Genomic DNA, 21,670 nt, shown 5'->3' with positions numbered 1-21,670 from the left:
TAATTTTACTTCTTAATTAATACATCATATTTGCTAATTTCTCATAACTGGTATAAATAATTTACTTTGGTTATCAGCACTTTGGAATGGCTAAGGATGTTTCTGGGTGTTATATACAACCCTGGGAGCCAGGCATAGCACTGTTTCCAAATAAACCCTACTATCCTATAAAAAGATATGGATTATCTTGCAAATTAACTTCTAATATTATGTTAATAATCTCCTTGAGTTTAATTGTTGAGGCTTTTCATTTGTGGTTTATTTTTCTTAATTATTTTTCTTAATTCAGTCCCCGTAGGGATTGTCAAAAATTCCCAATGCTGACTATATTGCAAGTTGTCATGGCAGGGTATTGGGAAAAGTTTTTAATTAGCAATAATCAGGCCTTGGATAAACCTCATTGGCTACGATACTGCCACTGCGCAAAGCAGATTTGTGGTTTATGTAAGTCTGTTTTCGTGGAGGAAAAAATAAATCCCTAATAGCAACTGCATAAATTCCCGAGGCTGCCACAATATTAATTGTGGTTTTAAATATCTGACATTCACATTAAGTGTTAAATGCTATCCATTATATAACAAATAGTTTGTCTCCCTTAAAATTCAAACCTGGTTTTAAAAGTATATTTAAAAAAGGATGATAATAACCAGGATGTTAAAGGTAACACTATAGATTCATCTTCTACCAAAATTTTAACATTAAACTTAAAAATTTCTAAAACAAATTGAAAATTTGCAAATAACATCTTACACTGCTCATCCAGATTAGCTTTTTTTTAAGTTACAAAATTGTATAAAGTAAACATTTAGTTTTCCAATATAGATACTTATTTGGATGTCATCCTATATATGAAAACATTAACTAGCAGGAGAATGGAGTGAATCAATTTCACTATTAAATTTCAATACTAATTGGTACATCTGCTAAGAACAAGCAAATCCATAGGTCTTATAGCTGTGTTATCAAAAATTCCAAAGATTATAACTTGTGTCAAGTACTATTACCTATATTTTATTGCTGTAACTGAAATATATTGTACCAGTTTCCCACCCAGATTTTTTTTAAAGTTGAAACAAACCCACAAATAAAGAGAACTTAAGCAAAACCTTAAATTTTGGAGATCTGCCCAGAGTTTCTGAATTTCCTTATTAAATGCAGCAGGACTGCTGGAAATCACCCAAAATCTATGGGTTGGAGAAGAGCAAAGAGACAAATGGGGTGGAAATTTGTCTGTTTTCCTCCATAAGCATAAAGAACATGAGATTCTCCTGATGTCATTACTAAAAAACTTTACTACTGGACATCAGGTGTGCAATTCAATACTCCTACATGAGACAAAACATTTTCATGAACTCTCTCACAGATTAGCAAAAGAAACTAATCTGTTATAGCTTAGGTAAGAAACTAAAAGCCTGCCGTTTCTATGATTCATAAAATTCTTTACCAATGTTTTCCTGGCTTTTTATTTTGCTTTTTCTGCATTAAAAAAAAAAAAAACAAAAAAAAACCAACGGAACTGATAGTACTGAGTTCCTTGGATGCTAATAAATTAATTCAGGTAGTTTCAAAATAATTTCAGAATCTATTATAGGCTGAAAAGTATGTAAAAGGGTGTAAGTATAAGACAACAATTAAAATCAAGTAGTCAGACTTTATAAAGAATTAGTATCATAAGCATTTTTAGAAAAAAAATGTTTTCCTTTAAATGCTATCATCCATCTAACATTTTTTTAATTTACATTTTTCTCACCAGTAATGGTTAATCATCTAGCTTGGAAGGGGAATGAAATCACTTTCACTGAATTTAAAGACAATAGTTCCAAAGTGATGCCCGAGAAAGGATAAAGGAGGAACAGCAGAAACCTTGAGGAGCGTGCACAGCAGGGAGTGACCCTGCAGAGGAGCGCTTGCAAATGCAGAAGTGGCAGGAGACCGGGCTGGGCGTAATTAGTGAGGAATGGTGGGGCCTGTGGCAAACTGGAGAGAACAGGCCCTGCCCCAGGCAATCAAATTCAATGAAAATAAAACAAAACACAAAAGGCCAAAAGCAACCCAAAAGACCTGTGCTGGCCAAACAAAACACAGCTGTGAACTTCTGGCCTCACCTCCCTACCAGGGCTGCCGGTTTGTCCCCTAGGCCGGCCACGGAGTCTGTGGTTCTACCTGTTGGACACTCCGCGCCCCCTGCTGCCATCCTGTGCCACCCGCCACCCTGGGAGAGCGGGAACAGCACTGGATGTGACGTCCCAAGCCCTCGGGGTTTGAGTCCTAACTCACACAGGATACTGAACAGATCACACTTTAGGAACCTCCGTTTTGTCAACTTCAGAATGTCGCTAGCCATCTCCCAGGGATATTTTAAGCATTAAATTTGATGATATCTGGAAAAACACTTCGTAAATTGCGAGGTGCTAAGAGGACATGAAGCAGGATGATTATTACCCCGTTGCCACTGTGTCCCCTCTTCCTGCTCTGGTCACTGCCTGATTCAGGCTCACTCTCTGCACACACAGTCCTCCTCTGCGGGAAGTAACATCTCTTTCTTCTTCCCTGTTCTACCCTGACCGCCTTGCCTAGCGATGCCTCCAAATCACCCTCCTGAAGACGGCCCTTCTCCCACACCTCTGATCCAGGGCGCAGGGCGAGCCCTGGGAATGGACCAGATACTCATTTTTGCTTCCAGGCCGTCAGTGGACACCATCTCCTCTGAAGCCCACGCCACCTGCCGTGGCATCCTTGCTGGCTCTCGACATCTGGAACGTTTCTCAGTTCCTCAGTGGCCACAGCACTTGGCTCAGAGCTTTCTTCTCTGTACCATCTCCTGTCACCATTCTGGGTCTAAGCCCTCATCTGGTGGGAGCGTCCTCAAATTCTTTCCCCTCTGTTTGAAAATGCCTGGGCCGTTGTCTGAGGAACAAGTGCCCGACATCCTTGCCAAGGCTAATCGGTCCTCTCTCATCTCCTCTGGCACCTTATGCCATCAACTTCTGTTTTCCAATACTTGGTTCCAAAAGCCTAAACAAGCTTCCCATCAATCTGCAAGTCCCTGGCATTCTGGCACCTGCCCGGCGACCAGTGGTCAACTCTGGTGGCGTTCTGTCAGTGTTCTGAACTGTTCTCTGTGGAAGCCATGCCATTCGTTAGCCATTTCCCTTTTGGAAACCCTCAGCCCCTGGCTTCCAATACAACAAACTCTCCCAGTTTCTCCACTTCTCTGACAGTTCTGTCTCTGCACCTTCAGCCTTGGCCACCCTCCTTTCATTGCTCCACTGGCTCTTTCCTCTTCTTTCTGTACCATGGGACCCCACTCACCATTGGAGTTTACCCTATGGTTTTCTACAAGAATGATTTCAGATTACATCTCAATGCCCAAACTTGTCTTCTGTGTTCCAGTCCCAAGTTTTCCCCATCTTTTGGCCAGTTCTATGAGGATATAGAGTTGCCATCAATAAATGAACCCAGTCAAAACAGAACTCATCTTACATGCCACAAATTCTGCTCCAACTCTTTGACATTTACATATTCCTATTAATGACAGCGCTACTGCGCTAGTCATTTCTCTGTACTCAAAACCTGTGTTGCTTCTGACCCACAGCCCTTTTGTTTCCCCTTGCAGGCGGGTGCCAAGGCCAAGTCTGCAATGTCTCTAGTCCACCTGCTCCTGACCACCGTGGTACCCATCATCATGATTTCGACAGCTTCTAGGCAGGTCTCTGTGCTTTCAGTCAGGCTAAGATCTGCATCTGTCTCTGTCTCTCTCCTCCATCTCCCTCCCCCTGAATCCATTCCACTGCCACGTATGTCCTCATAAAGCCATAAACTACAGTTTTAACCATGTCGTCCCACTGCTCAAAAGCCTTCCGTGTTGCACGTCCCTGCCTGCCATTAAGAAGGTCCAGACTTCTTCACTAGGCACTGAATATTCTGGTCCAATCTACATCCCAAACTTATTCCCCACATAACTTGAGGTACCTTGAAAAGTTAAATGAATACATCAATAAAATAAAAATTTAAAAGTGAAAGATACAACAAGCCCTTTCCTCAACCCTGGAACTACATGCTATTGCCTAAACATGCTTTCCCACATGCCCACACTCACATTGGTCCCCGACAGGGCTGCCGTGTCACACCTCCTGTCCCCTATACGGCCCTAGCAAAGCCCACCAAAATCAGCTGTATGTACCATGTTTCCCTCCCAGGTCCCCAGAACCGAACGTGCTTTTCTCGTCTCTGAGCCATCATGATACACTCCTTACTCCTATCATAGTAAATAACCAAATCATCACTTTCCACACGTATTAAAGATGTCTTCGAACTTGTCTTACAGTATAAGCTCCCTGAACTTGAGACTGTGCTTCATTAACCTTTGTGTTTGCTGAACTACCCAGTCCTACCATCCACACAACAGACATTTACTAAACATTTAGTGGGTATGAGTGGATGAAGGAACGAAGGGATGTGTCCTTTCTACATGCCCCAAACTTCATACTCTGCAAGTAACCTAGTTCCTCAAAAGCCAAGACCTTCCTCCCATTTTTTTTTTTTTTTCAGTACCAACCACCTGAATGGTATAAATAGGCTAACTCTCCTACAGGGAAGGTGATCTGACAAAGTGGAAAAGGTGTCAGGGCGGACATCAATTTACTTGTGCTTAGTAGCAGCAAAACTTTCATGATGGAGTATTCTTCAAAGGTGAGCTGCAGTCGAACGAACTGAAGGCTGACTTGGTGCATTCCCTGGCATAGCTCATACATGGCAGACTGATGCATCTTCTCTCTGCAGAGGAAAAGAAGAAAACGTCTGAGAATGCAAGATTCATTATCAAACCCAGACCGGCAGCCCGAGGCAGCTCAATAAGCGATCTGAGTCAGAATTTTCCTTTTGGCTCCAACATGGAGCAGATGTGTATTTTAAAGACAAGTTAGATGCCTTTCATAGTGATTGGTAAACTGCTTCTAGACCAACACTGCTGGGTTATTTGCTAGTACCATGTAAGAATGTGTCAGAAGTGCTGAAACCAATCCTTTCAAAATGTGCCATGATTTCATTTTATGTCAAGAGTAATGTGGTGTATGTTATAGTGAGATCATCTAAAAAGCAGAGTCGCTGCTGTGATTTGGGGCAAAGCCCATAGACTCTTGTTCCTTTTCGGCCACAGACAGCAAGAACTTACTATTTGGAAAAGACTGGACTAGATCCTAGGAACATTGAAGAGCGATGGTCTATCTTATTTCTGCACGGGCCTTCCGTACAGAGGTCGTGGAACATGTTTGTTAAGTATTTGCAACAGTGGAATCTCTCAGATAAAGTGAGAGCAAGATATGGGAGTTTAGCACAATATATACAAATGTTTCCACACAGAACCAACCAGTCCTCTCCCCACATCATCCAAATGTTTCCATAAAAATCCACATTATATAACAACAGAAGTCATTATTTTCTCTTTCCTTGAGAAACAAGGCATCACTTTTGTTTTTTAGATTTTTTTTTTCAAAGTATTATAATAAGCCATTTGGGAAGCCCTGGGGAACTACTGGTTTATGATGACCAGACTGTAAAAAGTGAAAAAGAGACTATTAGTGAAAAATGGGAAAGGACTTGACAAAGGCCAAAGGAACAGAAAAAGAGGTCATGATGGCTGATCTGTTTCTAAGGGGGACGCAGGAAAGCAACGTTGTGATTCCTCTTCCAGGATGCACTGTTGGGCTCCCCCCTCAACTGGCAGAAATTTCTCCCATCTCAACTCCAAATGCCAGTTACGAGAAACCCGTAATGAAACACAGTGCACTTTTCTCTGCATTGTATGTCTCTCCTCTGCCACAGTAAGCTAGAAGCCATTTTTTTTTTTTTTTTTTTTTTTTGAGACAGAGTCTCAATTTGTTGCCCAGGCTAGAGTGAGTGCCGTGGCGTCAGCCTGGCTCACAGCAACCTCAATCTCCGGGGCTCAGCGATCCTACTGCCTCAGCCTCCCGAGTAGCTGGGACTACAGGCATGCGCCACCATGCCCGGCTAATTTTTTGTATATATATTTTTTAGTTGGTCAATTAATTTATTTCTATTTTTGGTAGAGACGGGGTCTCGCTCAGGCTGGTTTCGAACTCCTGACCTTGAGCAATCCGCCCGCTTCGGCCTCCCAAAGTGCTAGGATTACAGGCGTGAGCCACCGCGCCCGGCCCTAGAAGCCATTTTTAATGAAGGAAATATTTCAAGCATACACACAAAATAATCACAGGAGCCTACTACTCCACCATCCGGAATGAACAACGTTAGCAAACGCTAATATTTCTGCCACGTGTGCTTCAGCTTTTTAAAATTTCAACATGGCAGAGTTAAGGCTTTCTTCGTCTCCTCCCGGCTCCCGTCCATCTCTTCCTCACTTAAGAAGGGAACCACCCATTTTGGGTGATTATCATTTCCTCTCAGATGTGTGTATTTTGCCACACACATGTATGTATCTATAAAAACAGCATACAGGACTGCTTTGTTTTATGTAAATTTGAAATTAGATATGCACATCCTTCTGCAAACTTATTTTTGTGCAACATGTAAATCTGAGCTGTATCTATTTTCATACAGGTAACACTAAATTAATTCATTTTAACTGCTTCAAGCTTCATTTGTTTGAATATATCAGAATTTACTTATCTATCCCACTGCTGATGGACATTTCGGTTGTTTCTTCCTTATTGCGATTGCAAAGGATGGCCAAGGAACATCCCTTGTGCGTTTCTATACGACGCAGAATAGAAACAGACCTGTGGAGTCATGGATTTGTGCTCAACCTCTGCTTCCACTCCTGCCAGCAGGGCCCGAGACTGCCCTTACCCCACGTCTCCACCAGTGCTTGCCATTATCCGATTTAAATTTTCCTCCATCGGATGAGGGTTGTAGAGGTGGCACATCACTGCTTTTATTTCCATTTCCATCATCACCAGTAGGCTCAACATTTTTTCCAAATGTTGACCATTTGGGTTTTGTCTTTGGTGATCTTCCTTCTATCACTACATAGCACTGTTGTTTTATTATTTTTTCTTTTTTTGTCTAATCTTAACATTGTTCTTTTTTCTTTCATCTCTTTTTCTTGCTCTCTGTAGACCTTTTCTGGCATCACCCCCCCCCCTTTCTTTTAACCCCTCAGTTTCAAACTTCCCACATAATTATATTTCACACATGTATCTTATAAACAGTAAAACGCTAGATTAAAAAAATCTGAGAATCTCTGTATTTTAATAGCTCAGTTTAATCTGTTTTCATTTATCATGATTAATCATATATTTGGGTTTTCCCTACCATTTTAACTTTCTTTCTTTCCTCTTTCTCTTCATTGTACTTTCCTTCTTTTTATTGGATTGATAGAGCTTTTTAACTACCCCCCTCCCCGTACTGGATTTACAAAGTATACACTATATTTTTATACTTTAAATAATTATTCTTAAGTTATGGGCTTGCATACTTACAGATCTAAAGCTAATCAATAGCTTTCCCCCATAAAAGAAAATATTCATAATATTTTTATCTTTACTGCTTCCCATCTTCCTGTTACTGTTCTTTAATATTTAAAATTCAGCTTGCTTTCAAAATAGTTTGTCTCTCTCATACATACACACTCCACGTCTGTTTAGATTTACCCAGGTGTTTCTTTGACCACCATCACTTCTTGCACTTCACTCCTCTGAGTTCAATTTTTTTTACTTATATAAGAATATTTTTTAGTAATTCTTTCAGCAGTGATCACTTGCTAAATGTTCAAGTCTTCTGGTCTCATTTTGTCTGAAAATGTCTTTATTTCACCTTCATTCTTGGATGATAGTTTAAAAAGGTATAGATTTCTAGCTTGACAGGTAATTTCCTTCAGTACTTTGAAGATAGTATTCCACTACATCTGGGCCTTATGTGTGGCAAATTTGGGGAAATTTCCTATTAGTCTAATTGTCAATCTCCCATAGGTTGCCTGCATTTTCTCTCTGGTAACTTAAAAAATGTTTCTCTATTTATTTGATGCCTGCAGTTTCATTATGATGTACCTAGGTGTAGACTGATTTTAATTTCCCCTGTTCAGGATTCAATGTCCTTATTCAATTTGAAGATGTAAGTATTGCTTCAGTTCTAAAATGTTTTTAGCCATTGTTTCTTCAAATATCACGCCTATTCCATTCTTGTTACTTTTTCTTTTTGAACTCCTATTAGCAATGTGGACCTTCTCATTGTGTCTTCCACATTAGCCTCCTTCATATTTTCTTTTTATCTGTGATATTCTCAGATCTATTTTCCAATTAAATACTTTTTTCTTTGGCTGCATCTAATATACTGTTATCTATAGTGTTTTAATTTTAATGGCAATATTCTTCATGTTGAGCTTAGCAATACTCTGTTCTTTCTCAAACCCTTCTATTGTTTGTTTTCCACAGATATTTCATCCTATATGGTTATTATATCACTTCACATTTCTATATATTTTAAACATGTTTATTTTATAGTTTTATAACAGTTTTTTTATTCATTTTTTGGGGGATGTCAATGTACATGTCCAACATGTATTGTTTTGGCATGCATTGTCTTCTGGGCAAATCCCATGGGTACTGGCTTGTGGAAGAGACTGTGGAGATAGTATTAGCACTTATAACTGGCATGGGTGTAAGCATTTCACTTGTTCTAGAGCAGGTTTTTTGCTTATGCTTATTTCTCGGGTTAAATGTTTTTTTCCAAGACATGCACAGTTTAAATTTAGACTCCACATTTGATGTGGCTCAGGCTTGTGTTTCTTACTTCTTTCAGTTTCCTTGCCATACTGGCTAGTTGGTTGAGTTTTATTGTTCTTGTTAATAGTGAAATCTTTATAGAGCTGTGGATTTATGCAGAGTGTTCTACTGGTAATTTACAAAAAGTAAGATTATCAAGAGGCCAGAAAATTAGATATGGGATTTGTGAAGTTTTCAAAAAGTTTCCAGAAAAAGATAGAGAGAGAGATTTAGATTGCAACATGAGGTAAACTGGATGCCCAAGGAACGTAATACATCATGAGGCCAGGTGCGGTGGCTCATGCCTGTAATCCTAGCACTTTGGGAGGCCGAGGCAGGAGGATCACTTGAGCTCACAAGTTTGAGACCAACCTGAGTAAGAGTGAGACCCCATCTCTACTAAAAATAGGAAAAAAAAAATTAGCCAGGTGGTGTGGCACATGCCTGTAGTCCCAGCTACTCGGGAGGCTGAGGCCAGAGGAACGCTTGAGCTCAGGAGTTTGAGGTTGCTGTGAGCTAGGCTGATGCCACGGCACTCTAGCCAAGGCGATAGAGTGAAACTCTGTCTCTAAAAAAATAACACAATATGCATTTGACACTGTGCTGTTTAAAAGTGCTCTCATATACATGTGATTCCTTAAGCTGGCATCCTTGGCTTTGCCACAGCAGGGCCTAGAGATGCATGGCCCATCAGCCCTTCAGTGTGCTGGCTCTGGGATCCTGTAACTGTCTAACTTCTGAGACTCAGGCTTGTCATGTATAAAATTAGAATACTAACAATAATTCCTATGTTTCAAGGATGTAGGAACCAATTATATGAAAGTTCTTAAATTTATAAAAGAAACAGACTTAAAATGAAGGCATGAAATTATAAGAATTCTAGAAGAAGTTGGAAAACCTCTTATAGATATCAGTCTAGACAAAGAATTTATGAAGACAACCCCAAAAGTAATCACATCAATTTAAAAAAAAAAGGGACATGATTAAATGAAGAAGCGTCTGCACAGCCAAGGAAACAATAGAGCAAATAGACAATCTACAGAATGGGAGAAAATATTTGCATGCCGTACAACTGATAAAGCTTACTAAGAACCACAATCTACAAAGAACTCAAGCAAATCAGCAAGAAAACATGAAACAACCCCATTAAAAAGTGGGCAAAATACATGAACAGAAGTCTCTGAAAGAAGATAAACTAATGGCCAATAAACATATGAAAAAATACTCAACATCATTAATCATCAGGGAAATGCAAATCAAAACTATAATGAGATAATCACCTAACTCCAGTGAGAATGGTTTTTATCAGACAGTCCCAAAACAACAGATGCTGGCATGGATGTGGAGAGAAAGGAATATTTACACACTGTTGGTAGGACTGCAAACTCTATAGCCTCTATAGAAAATAGTGTGGAGATACCTCAAAGAACTAAAAGTAGACCTATCATTTGATCCAGCAAGCCCACTACTGGGTATTTACCCAAAGGAAAAAAAGACATTATATAAGAAAGACACTTGCACTCTAATGTTTATAAGCAGCACAATTCACAATTCCAAGATGTGGAAATAACCCAAGTACCCATCAATACATGAGTGGATTAATAAAACGTGGTATATGTAAACCATGGAGTATTTATTACTCAGCCACCTAATATGGTAAACTAATACCTTTTCTAACAACCTGGATGAAACCGGAGACCATCCTTCAAGTGAAGTATCACAAGAATGGAAAAACAAATACCACATGTACTCACTACTAAATTGGAACTAATAAGATCAACACTTGTGCGCACACGGTAGTAAAATTCAATGGAAATCAAGCAGGTGGGAGGGAGAGGAAGGGATGGGTAAATTCACACCTAACAGGTACAATACACACTATCTGGGTGACAGGCACACTTACACCTTTGACTCAAACTGTACAAAAGCAATTCATGTTACCAAAATGTTTGTACTCCTGTAATATTCTGAAATTAAAAAAAATTGGCCGGGCGCAGTGGTTCACACCTGTAATCCCAGCTCTCTGGGAAGCTGAGGCAGGCGGATCTTTTGAACTCAGGAGTTCGAAACCAACCTGAGCAAGAGTGAGACCCCCGTCTCTACTATAAATAGAAAGAAATTAGCCAAACAACTAAAAATAGATAAAATTAGCCAGGCATGGTGGCGCATGCCTGTAGTCCCAGCTACTCGGGAGGCTGAGGCAGGAGGATTGCTTGAGCCCAGGAGTTGGAGGTTGCTTTGAGCTAGGCTGATGCCACGGCACTCACTCTAGCCTGGGCAACAAAGTGAGACTCTGTCTCAAAAAAAAAAAAAAAAAAAAAAAAAAAATTCTTCTTGAGAGACCAATGATCACTTTGGTTGAAACAAACCAAGGAAAAATCAAACTCTTAAAACAACTTTTCAGGAAAACAATATTATATTATTATTTTAGTATTTCTATATATAGGAGTGTAAATCTAGGAAAAAACCACAGGTAAAGCAGATTTTCAGCAGGTGAAAGTGACATGCCTAGAGTAGAACATGAGAACTAAACACTTCCTTGTCAGAGTGTTTCTGTTAACAGATGTTTTAACAAAACATCCACACACGGATTAAAGGTTAAAGAGAGACCTCAGATTTGACTTGAAAACAGATTAGAACGTTAATGTGTGACAACATACCCAAAAGAAAACATTTCTTGCCACTTTAGTATGAATAGCATCTTTTTTTTAACTCTTTCATGAGCTATTACCTAAATAATAGCTATTACCTAAATAATACCCAGTCTTCGTGGCTACCATGTGTAGATTACCTACCACACGCCACAGCTAAATTTCTTCTTGCTAATTCACACAACGCCTGTGAGGAATTATCTTCATGTTCGTGAGAAGGAATTTTAGGTACATGATGAAGCCAGGATCCAAACCCAGGTTTTTTATTTTGAAACCCAGGCCTCTTCCTCTCTCCAGGCTGCTGGCTTGAGTAATAGTTTTTAGCTCTTTTTTTCCAGAGTCAGACAACTATAAAGAGATATTCAGTCCTTCATATGCTTTGTTATTATAGTCAATCATTTGTTTATCCTTTGCTCCCCATTACGTGGTAAGATTTTGTGTTTTTGAATTCCGTTGCTGTTTCTACTGCATGAAATTGAGTTCTCTAAATGAAGAGTACTGAGTACTCAATATAGCTTGTAATTTCAAGAAAATAGGCCATCTTGAAAACACATTGTACATTCCATCATTTTTGCATAATTAGATTAACTGTACAGAAATGTACAAGAAGTTGAAACAAGGGCAATCTTTTGGATATGATACTGGTATTAATTTTGTAATATTCCTTCACGGCAATACTCTTTGCTACATGCTTTTATTCATTTTACCCCATTTTGAATAGAATAATGTAAAAATATATTGACTACTTCGGGAAAGAGAAGCAAGTTTGTATAATGCTTCTATAAAGCAAAAGTAAACACATGACCAAAAGTCACTCTTTTTTTTTTTTTTTTGAGACAGTCTCACTTCTGTTGCCCAGGCTAGAGTGCCATGAAGTCAGCCTAGCTCACAGCAACCTCAAACTCCTGGGCTCAAGCGATCCTCCTGCCTCAGCCTCCCAAGTAGCTGGGACTATAGGCATGCACCACCATGCTTGGCTAATATATATATATATATATATATATATATATATATATATATATATATATATATATATTTAGCCAATTTATTTCTTTCTATTTATAGTAGAGACTGAGTCTTGCTCATGCTCAGGTTGGTCTTGAACTCCTGACCTTAAGCAATCCACCCGCCTTGGCCTCCTAGCAAAAGTCACCCTTGATCACTGGACTAATATAAAGATGGTAAGAGTTTATTTAGGTAGGAAACATTGCTGTATTAAAGTGAACATCAGACCTGAATAAATGATAGGTGCTAGCCTCTACTTCTGAACCATGGGCACTACTGTTTTTGCACATTTTATCCATATCTAAACATCTCATTTGAAAGAAAAGCATAAACTCTACTTTTGGATAAATATATACAACAGCCAAAGGGGGCCTAGAGACCCTGTTCTAATTCTAAGGCACTTGGGTTAAAATCTATGAAAACAACAGTTCCAAAATATTTTTAAAGAAACATTTTAATTGTTTCATAAACTTGAAATTTTGTCAAACTAGGAAACCAATTTTATTTGTAGCTATAACTTCATCTGGTCCTCTCTTAGAACATTTATTATACTAAACTAAAATCATATGATCATTTGGAAATAGTTTTAAAATATTAAATTAAAATCATCTAACTTCTCCAAATCTGTTTTACTTGGAAGAAAAGTGAATAATCAGGAGTTAGAAAATATTTTTTTCCTTGCTTTTGAGAGAATTTTGGATTAGAAATAGGGTTTAATTCACAAATAATAGTGGGAATTAGAAAAAGCTCCATTAAAATCAGGGTGGGTAGGGCATTCACAATTTAAATTACTTGGATGCTGGCTAATTAAATTACTTAATACCTAAACATTCTGAACAACTTTTTTGACCTACAAGACTCATGCTATCTTGCCATCTTCACATGTCAACAGTGTTGCCCTATTTCACATAATGAGAATAGTCCACTGAACCTATTGGCCAATGGCTGTCAGAGGGAACATTCCTGTTTTGGTATTTAGGTAGACACTACTTAAAAAAAAAATCAAAAGCTTAGTCCAGGGGTCCTCAAACTTTTTAAACAGGGGGCCAGTTCACTGTCCCTCAGACCGCTAGAGGGCGGGACTATAATTATAAAAACTATGAACAAATTCCTATGCACACTACACATATCTTATTTTGAAGTAAAAAAACAAACGGGCAAAAAACATTCGCATGTGGCCCGTGGGCTGTAGTTTGAGGACACCTGACTTAGTCATTCAGTTACCTGGAGGTTAATCAGCAGCTGATTTGGGAAATTACTGCTCCAAACTAAATGTAATCCTAGAATCATATTCATGTTCTACTTTGCTAGAAGTCAATATTTAATAAGCCCGAGCTACAAAGCGTTCCAGGTTACAGGCACCTGCGGAACTTAGAAACTGTAAGTATCAGTCTTAACACCTGCATGGACACCTCATGCAGTGGCCACTCTACCACAGTGACAGCAGAAGCAAGGCTCTTCCATCTTTTAGCATCTAGATCCACGGGACGGTTTGAACTTCCCATCCAACCATTCTAGGTTCTCACCAGTAACCTCCATTCTAAACTCCCTTGCATTGATCTTGTCAAGGGCTCAGTTGAGGTCACCTTTCAGGTGGCTAGTTTTAAGGGCATGCCTACCACTCACTCCTCCATGGTGTCCTGAGGTGTTACCCCTGACATTCAGTTAGATCACTAGAAGACCACACAGGCAGGCCTCCAAGGCAGTGCATTTTCCAGAGATATTATTTAAAAATATGCCTCCACGGAACTCAGCCCCAAGAAACAGCCCTTTGTGGAAGATGCATTTCTTGTGTCTCTGCAAGACGGCTGCTAAGGAGGAATTCCAGTTTTTGTTACTCATCATCCTTATAAAGACACATGTGATACGCTGCCCTTGAACTTTGGACCTGGAAAAAGCTTCCTTCTTAATGCTAACTTCTACCTAAAGAATCTCCGCAAGAATTAAAAGTAGGGTATTGGAGAGATATTTGAACATCCATGTCATAGCACTATTCTTCACAATAGCCAACCCAAGTACCCTCTGACAGATAAATGGGTAAACAAAACGTGTTAAATACACACAACGGAAAATTAGCCTTAAAAAGAAAGGAAATTCTGACACGTGCTACAACATGGCTGAACCTTCGTGATATTATGCTATGTGAAATGTGCCAGTCACAAAAACACAAATACTGCATGATTTTACCTGTATAAGGTTATCTAGAGTAGTCACATTCATAGACACAGAAAGTGGAATGGTGGTTACCAGGGGCTGGGGGGAGGTGAGAATGGGAAATTGTTATTTAGTGGGTACAGAGTTTCAGTTTTACAAGATAAAAAAGTTCTGGAGGCAGGTTGCATAACAATGTGATAATACTACTACAAAACAGTACACTTAAAAGGGTTAAAATGGTAAATTTTATGTTATGGGTATTTTATCATCACTAAAAATGTTTTGAAAATTAAAAAAAAAAAGAATCCCTGTAACCCATGATCTTACCTGCTTACCTGCTATACTTTGCTAGTGATTAAGAAACCAAGATTTCTGTTTGATTATGTAACTTGTCTTAGGGTTCAGGTATTTCATTATTTCTCCTTTTATAACACATAAAGTCTCTCTCTTCTATTTTTACAATTTGTCTTTTTGTATCTTGATAGATTTTTAGTCTTGCTGGATCTGTTTTTTTTTTTATTGCAAGCTGCACCAAATGCTTTTTGAAAGCAGGAAGGACAAAAATTCTTTAATAAACCATGATTTCAAAAAGCCACTCAAGAACAGTTCCTCAAAGACCTGCCTGTTGTAGTTTTGGTCCCCTTAAGAGGAAAGGAAAATAGAACTACCTTTATCACTCCTTTCTCCTTCCATGAACTCACATTTAACAAATGTAATCCTTCCACATTGGCTGATTTTATAAATGCCAAAGCACAAGAGGTTCCCAAGTCTTCCGCCTATGGGAAACTAGGAAAAGTACAATGACATTTTTTCTCCTTAAGATCCTTTAGTAATATTGCACTAAACTATACCCTGTTCACTAAACACCTTTTAGGTCCCTAAGACATCACTTTATTTAAGGAGGAACTGCAAAAAGAAACCTTTGAGATATTTCCCATTAGCCCTTGGGTTAAACAGTAGGCAATTCTCACCATTTGGAAGGTCTGTGTCTGTCTCCTGTATGTAGGTTGCTTGTCTTTCTATGACTGAGTTTTGTACAATACATAGCTCCATAATTACATGAGTGGGAAATAAATACCCAGGCAGCAAACAGAACAGGTAAATCCAACGGATTTCACAGACTCTGAGCTGTTCTTTTCTTTGTAGTTATAAACAAAACAAAGTGCTGCTCAATCAGGGCTGAACTTCCTTGAGTCTCTGGAATCTCAAGAACAGGCCTCTCAATAAATATTTTTGCTAACATGCTATTTATGACTTTCAATACACTGCCTCTAGGAATGTGCGCGTCTGTGTTAAATTGTCAGAATGCAGGCAGCAATAGTGCCAAATCTCACAAGAGAGAGTTAAATAACTTAAGTAGTGTGGTGCACAACATAATTATAGCAGATCTGAAAGACCAGACCTTACATCTGATACTGCAAACCACATCATTATGTCTGAATAAATCTAACATCTCGTTACATGGTCAGTGTAACAGATGGTCCGTGTCTCGAGCTTGTTATTTTCCTGAGAAACAGCATGCAGAAATAGTTTTTTTTAATTCCTTTCAAACCTTAATTAGAATAAAAATGACCTTGATTTGAACATTCAAATTATTCCAGTTTACTGTTTAATTTTTTTCAGTCTTACTAGATTTTTCCTTAACCGACAAACAAGATATGTCTGTAGGAGGGCCATTTTGCTAGTGGAGGCTCTGATGTCTGTTCATTTTTATAGCATTGACATAATTTATTTACAACCAGGGTATATAACTCAGCCATTAGGTCTAGGAAGTGCTTGAGAAGGCTGTTGTGGTTTGTTCCACAGGACTACTGTGTTGGAGAGATTGGTGTCCCACTGGTGGCTATCACATTCATCTATTCTCTATTAATTTTACATGGTCAATTCTAGTAATAGTTAAAAGTGAATTCAGTGTTTTGTTTGTCACCTTAACGGATGTTCTAGAAGGCATATGTTTTCACAGAACTGCCCTTGGACTTCAGCATCATGGTTTCCACTGACTTTAATGGATATTACACAGATCAGGATAGCCCGTGACAATCCAAAAATCTAGAAGGGGTCTGGTTACATGGCAACCATAATTTACCACTGACAGTCCTAGAAGTCTGAAAAAAAATTTTTTTAATCATATATATATATACAGTATTTTTTAAAACATTCCTTTGTATTGAAGATTTACACACACACACACAAACACACAGAGTGTTAGCAGTTTCTTTTGGGTACAAGGATATATGGTGTTTTTTTTGGTAGAGGAAAGAAATCATGCAGCTATATAACCCACTGTGAAAATTTAGATTTTAGACAAAGTTAAATTTGGGGTGTCTGTGATAAATCACATTACAAAAATGTTTTGGTTTGGCCAAAGATGTAATCTGAGTATTCCTTGAATTGTGAATTTCCCCAGGCAGGCCAGTAACAATATAATTTACTTTAAAAAAGTGATTTCTAAGCAACTTTTCAGGACTCTGCTTATTGCATCATGTGAGGCACTCCTGTCCCTGAGATATGTGACTAGATACTCCACACTGAAATAAAGCAAGGAATGCACGCGGCAACTGAAGATTAAAGAAGAATAACAACCCACTGTACCTTATCTATACTGACACTGGGGGCTTCGTATAGGCAAACACACAAATACTACTGGCGTCCACTCCTACGGGAGGGCCCTTCTCCCAAAGGCCCATCTAGTAGAAATTCACTGGACATTTTTACATTTAGTAAACCAACATTTTTGATTCTAGGCTTTGGTAACGAAGTTTATATAAGTCCTTGATAAAGGAGCAGGCTCTAGTTCTTCACTAGACTACAGTGATCTACTTATTCCAAGAAATGTTTTGGAAGGAAAGTCTAACTTCACTAAAAGCAGTATTCTAGTATTTTAACCTAGGCATCCCAGTCTCAGAGCCTGCACTCCCCAATGCTTCAGAATTGCCACATGTATAGAAAGGATACAAAAGAACAATATTTTCTAGTGAAAGATTTTTTTTTTAAATATCAAGCCTCCTATTTGTAGGCTGTGTAGATTTTAATACTAATCTCTGGAGAACTGGAGATTTGGCAGTTTACAAACTTCAGATGGTTAAATATTACAGAAGACAGAAACCCTTCAGTGAGCTATCATTGCTTCATACAAGGACATTTTGGGTATAAACTTAAAGATATTGTTTAATTTCAGTAAATGATCAGTTTCCTCACTTATAAAAAAGGGGCCATAAAATGGTAGGATTCCTACTTGATAACTACTGAATTGAAAGAATGTGAACAGAGTTAACTGCTGATCTAGAAATGTTCCCAGACTATTGTTTGGGTAAAGGGTGACAGCAGATCACTTTTGTCTTGCTACTTTTCTGTGTCTGTTGCCTAGAAGCAGTGAGTGTTAAGGCTAATTCCTCCAGAGGAGAAATTAGCTCCCTGTGATTTCTGAGCAGGAAGGGGCCCAGTCCCCAGCCAAGCACAGGGTTTCTGGCACCTTCTAAGAGAAAGAGGTGAGTGGGACCCAAGCCCCTCCCTCCCTCACTGTGATGCTCTGCACAAAGAACCGGGGTACACAGAGGGTGTGAAGTAAGGGAAGGGGACAGCCAGCTGGTAAACTGGCAGCAATGTTCCCTGCAACAGTGAAAAGTAGCAGCAATGGTATGGTCTGAGTGTGTCCCCAAAATGCCTATGTTGACAATCACCAATGTGATAGTGTTAAAAGGTGAGGCTGGCAGGAGATGATTACATCATGAGGGCAGAGCCCTATACATGAGATTAGGGCCCTTAAAAAAGGGCCTGATGGGTGAGTTTGGCCCTTCCATCCCTCTGCACAGTCCTAGGAGCAAAGAGCCGCCCTCACCAGCCACTGAATCTGTTGGCGCGCTTTATTCTTGGACTTCCCAGCCTCCAGAACCATGAGAGATAAATTTGTGTTCTTTGTAAATTACTCAGTCTCAAGTATTTTTGTTTTAGTGGCACAAATGAACTAAGATAAATGATCAGGAGGAAAAAACAATGAAGCCAGGTCACTCCTTCAAGAAATTTGTGGAAATGAAATTCTAATGATTGTTTAACAGCAAGACTGGTGGAGCTGCAAGAAAGTTCTCTATTTAGGGCAACCATCCCCTAAAAAAGTGCACAAAAGTTCATACTGAAGTGAAAAAAGCAACTTTGTCCAAATAGTTTTTTTCTCTCTAGAAAAGTCTATAGAAGCCTTCACACATCTAATTTCAAAGGTAAGACGATGGGATGGCACATATTTATTGAATAAATGCAATATTTGCTGATATTGTCCCACTGTGCATAAGAAATGGGGAAGGGCTACATAGCGAAAGCGAGGGGAAGGGGTTAAGCAGAAACAGAAAGATGAGAAAAAAAGTGTGGGGGAGAGACCAGTCCAGAGAAAGGGAGGGAAAGATATAGTTGGGAAGACAGAACAGTGAGGGAACAAAAGGAGGGTGGGAAAGAAACAGCCCTCCATCCCAAAGTGCAAGCCCGCAGTTCTTCATGCTTTGTGGTCTGACAGCTTCCACTCTGGACGGCAGAGACCCATGCCCTTTCCTGCCCAGCGACAGCTCCTCATGCCTGGATCGTACTGCCCTCTTCGCCAGGCCCATCCAAATCCCAGCCCTCCTTTAGCAGATAACACAGACTTTAAGTTACACAGTCCTGCCAGGCAGCTTGCTCTGGTCACTACAGTCCAAAAGAATCATTTTCTCTTTAAACTCCTGGAACAGCCATCTACAAAGCCTATTTGTCCACTGTCATTTGGTTTCATCTTGTTAGAGCAGTAGCTATGCATCCGTGATTTATTTGTCCAATAACTCACCAACCACACTATTGAGTCCAGAGCATGGAAATTTTGTCCTTCTCTACACTGGATTCCTTACAATCACCACGGTGCTTTGCATATTGTAGATGTTCTCAATATTTAGTATGGACTAGTGAAATGCTAGTCATTGTTCATAATCTTTTAGCTAAACAGTAAATATAAAGAGATTTGAATCTCATTTCAGGGGAAGTGATTAGGATATTCATTTATAACATTTTTCTTATCCTTATTTTTTGTTTTTTTTAAATCTCATTCTAACCACAAGTTCTCATAGCTTTAAGAATAAGTTATCTGGGGAAAGTAGTACTATATAATCATAACCACAGATGGATAGGGGAACCTCAGAGACCCTCACATCTTCACTATTCTGTACATGGGGAAGACATGTGGTATAACAAAAACAGCATGAGCTTTGAGGGAAATTCTGAGCCCAAACCTGAGGCTCAGCTCAAATCTGAGGCCCGGAGGCTGTGTGATCCTGGAAAATTTACTGCACGCCTCTCTGCCTAAGGCAGCTGCATCATTTACAAAACAGTGATAATACAGCTGCCTTAAAATATGATTGTCTACAAACGAAACAACACACAAAAGCATCGAGGACAGTACGTGGCACATGATAGGCTCAGTGAGTATTCTGCTACTCAGCTGAGAGCCTTTTAAGTACAGGGACTATCTTCTATTTAGTTTCGATTTTCTGGTGTCTGAAATATAGATTATTACATCTTTCTTGAACGAGAAAACAGAGGTCCAGACCTTGAGTAAGGTTTCCCCAAGGCCACGCAGAATTAGAGTCTGGGTTAGGTTTTAAAATTAATCTAGTCTAGTATTTCTCAGAGTGTGGTATGAGGACTCCAGGGTGTCCCCAAAACCCTTTCAGGAGTCTATAAAGTCCTTCCTTTTCCAACTACTTATCTGGGTAAGGCTGATTTCCCCCCCATATACGTTATCCAAAACAGCCTATCACAACAGACTGAATGTAAGAAGCAGATAAGAGAATGCAACTGTCTTCATTTAAACCAGATTAAAGGTTATTTGCAAAAAAGTGCACACACTCTCTCTCTCTCTCTTACCCTTCCACCTTCTGCCATGAGACGACACAGCTAGAAGGCCCTCACCAGATGTGGGCCCCTTGACCTTGAACTTCCCAGCCTCTAGAACTATAAGAAATAAATCCCTGATCTTTGTAAATTATCCGGTCTCAGGCATTCTGTTATAGTAGCATAATATGGATTATGACAACTGGTCAGTGAGAATTCCAAATATATACAGTATTTGAACACCATTACTAGGCTCCTAAGGTCTGTATGCAACTGCCAGAAAAACCAAATTCCCCAGTTGATACAGAAGCCTTTATGTAGCTGAAAAATTCTGAGCTTTGGACTGAGAGACTCCTGGGTTCAAAATTTTGAGCCTTGGCCTCCTTATCTTTAAAAGAGGAGACATAATAAACACCCACCTCACCGAGCTGTGAGGCTTACACGGGACAGAGTATTGAAGACAGCGTTTAGCATAATGTCTTTCATAAGCTTTCAGCATCAGCTCAAAATCCTTCAAATCCCCCTCTAAACTACGTGATTACTAGTTGTTTTTGCATTGCAGTGCCCAAGGAGGTGGACGGCGACATACAGCTGCAGCGGACAGGAAGGGAGGAGTTTATAAACTGCTGACTGCATTGATTCTATTGTAGTGGTGTCTATTTTAAGGTCGAGGGGCACAGAGAGGTCTGTGATGGTGATGTTAGACAATGTTGCCACACCTGTGCTTGCCTGGGCAACCCTCCTACCGTGTGCTAATGATTTAAATGCACAGGTGTGCTTTCATAAGGAGGCTGAGAGTCTCCAAATATGACCACCTTTTTTTGTTTCCCTTCATCCTCTACTTCAGTGGTCCCCAACCTTTTTAACACCAGGGACCAGATTAATGGAAGACAATTTTTCTGTGGACCGAAGGTGGGGGTATGGTTGCAGGATGATTCAAGTGCATTACATTTCTTGTGCAGTCAAACCTCTCTGCTAATGATAATTTGGATTTGCAGCCACTCCCCAGGGCCTCAGCTCCACCTCAGGTCATCAGGCATTAGATTCTCATAAGGAGCGTGCAACCTAGATCCCTCCCATGTACAGTTTACAGTGGGGTTCATGCTATGAGAATCTAATGCCACCGCTGATCTGACAGGAGGCGGAGCTCAGGCGGTGATGTGAACAATGAGGAGCGGCTGTAGACACAGATGAAGCTTCCCTCACTCGCCTATAGCTCACCTCCTGCTGTGCAGCCCAGTTCTCAACAGGCCACGGACTGGTACTGGCCCATGG

At 39.6% G+C, this 21,670-nt stretch overlaps 1 protein-coding gene and 1 non-coding gene across 3 annotated transcripts in view; both read right to left on the bottom strand.

Moving 5' to 3' along the window:
* Positions 1-21,670, bottom strand: part of NR3C2 (nuclear receptor subfamily 3 group C member 2) — a 335,001-nt gene that overhangs the window by 29,088 nt on the left and 284,243 nt on the right. For both annotated transcript variants that reach the window (XM_076010596.1, XM_012783749.3), the window contains exon 7: positions 4,646-4,776. In XM_076010596.1, the coding sequence (XP_075866711.1) occupies positions 4,646-4,776 (131 nt within the window). The remainder of the gene's footprint in view (positions 1-4,645; positions 4,777-21,670) is intronic.
* LOC142876744 (U4 spliceosomal RNA) lies at positions 290-430 on the bottom strand. Its single transcript, XR_012923567.1, has one exon. It is a non-coding gene; the product is annotated as a U4 spliceosomal RNA (small nuclear RNA).

The sequence above is a fragment of the Microcebus murinus genome, chromosome 15, assembly GCF_040939455.1.
Source record: "Microcebus murinus isolate Inina chromosome 15, M.murinus_Inina_mat1.0, whole genome shotgun sequence".
NCBI classification, from domain to species: Eukaryota; Metazoa; Chordata; class Mammalia; order Primates; family Cheirogaleidae; genus Microcebus; species Microcebus murinus.
This window is presented reverse-complemented; position numbering and strand designations above follow the sequence as displayed.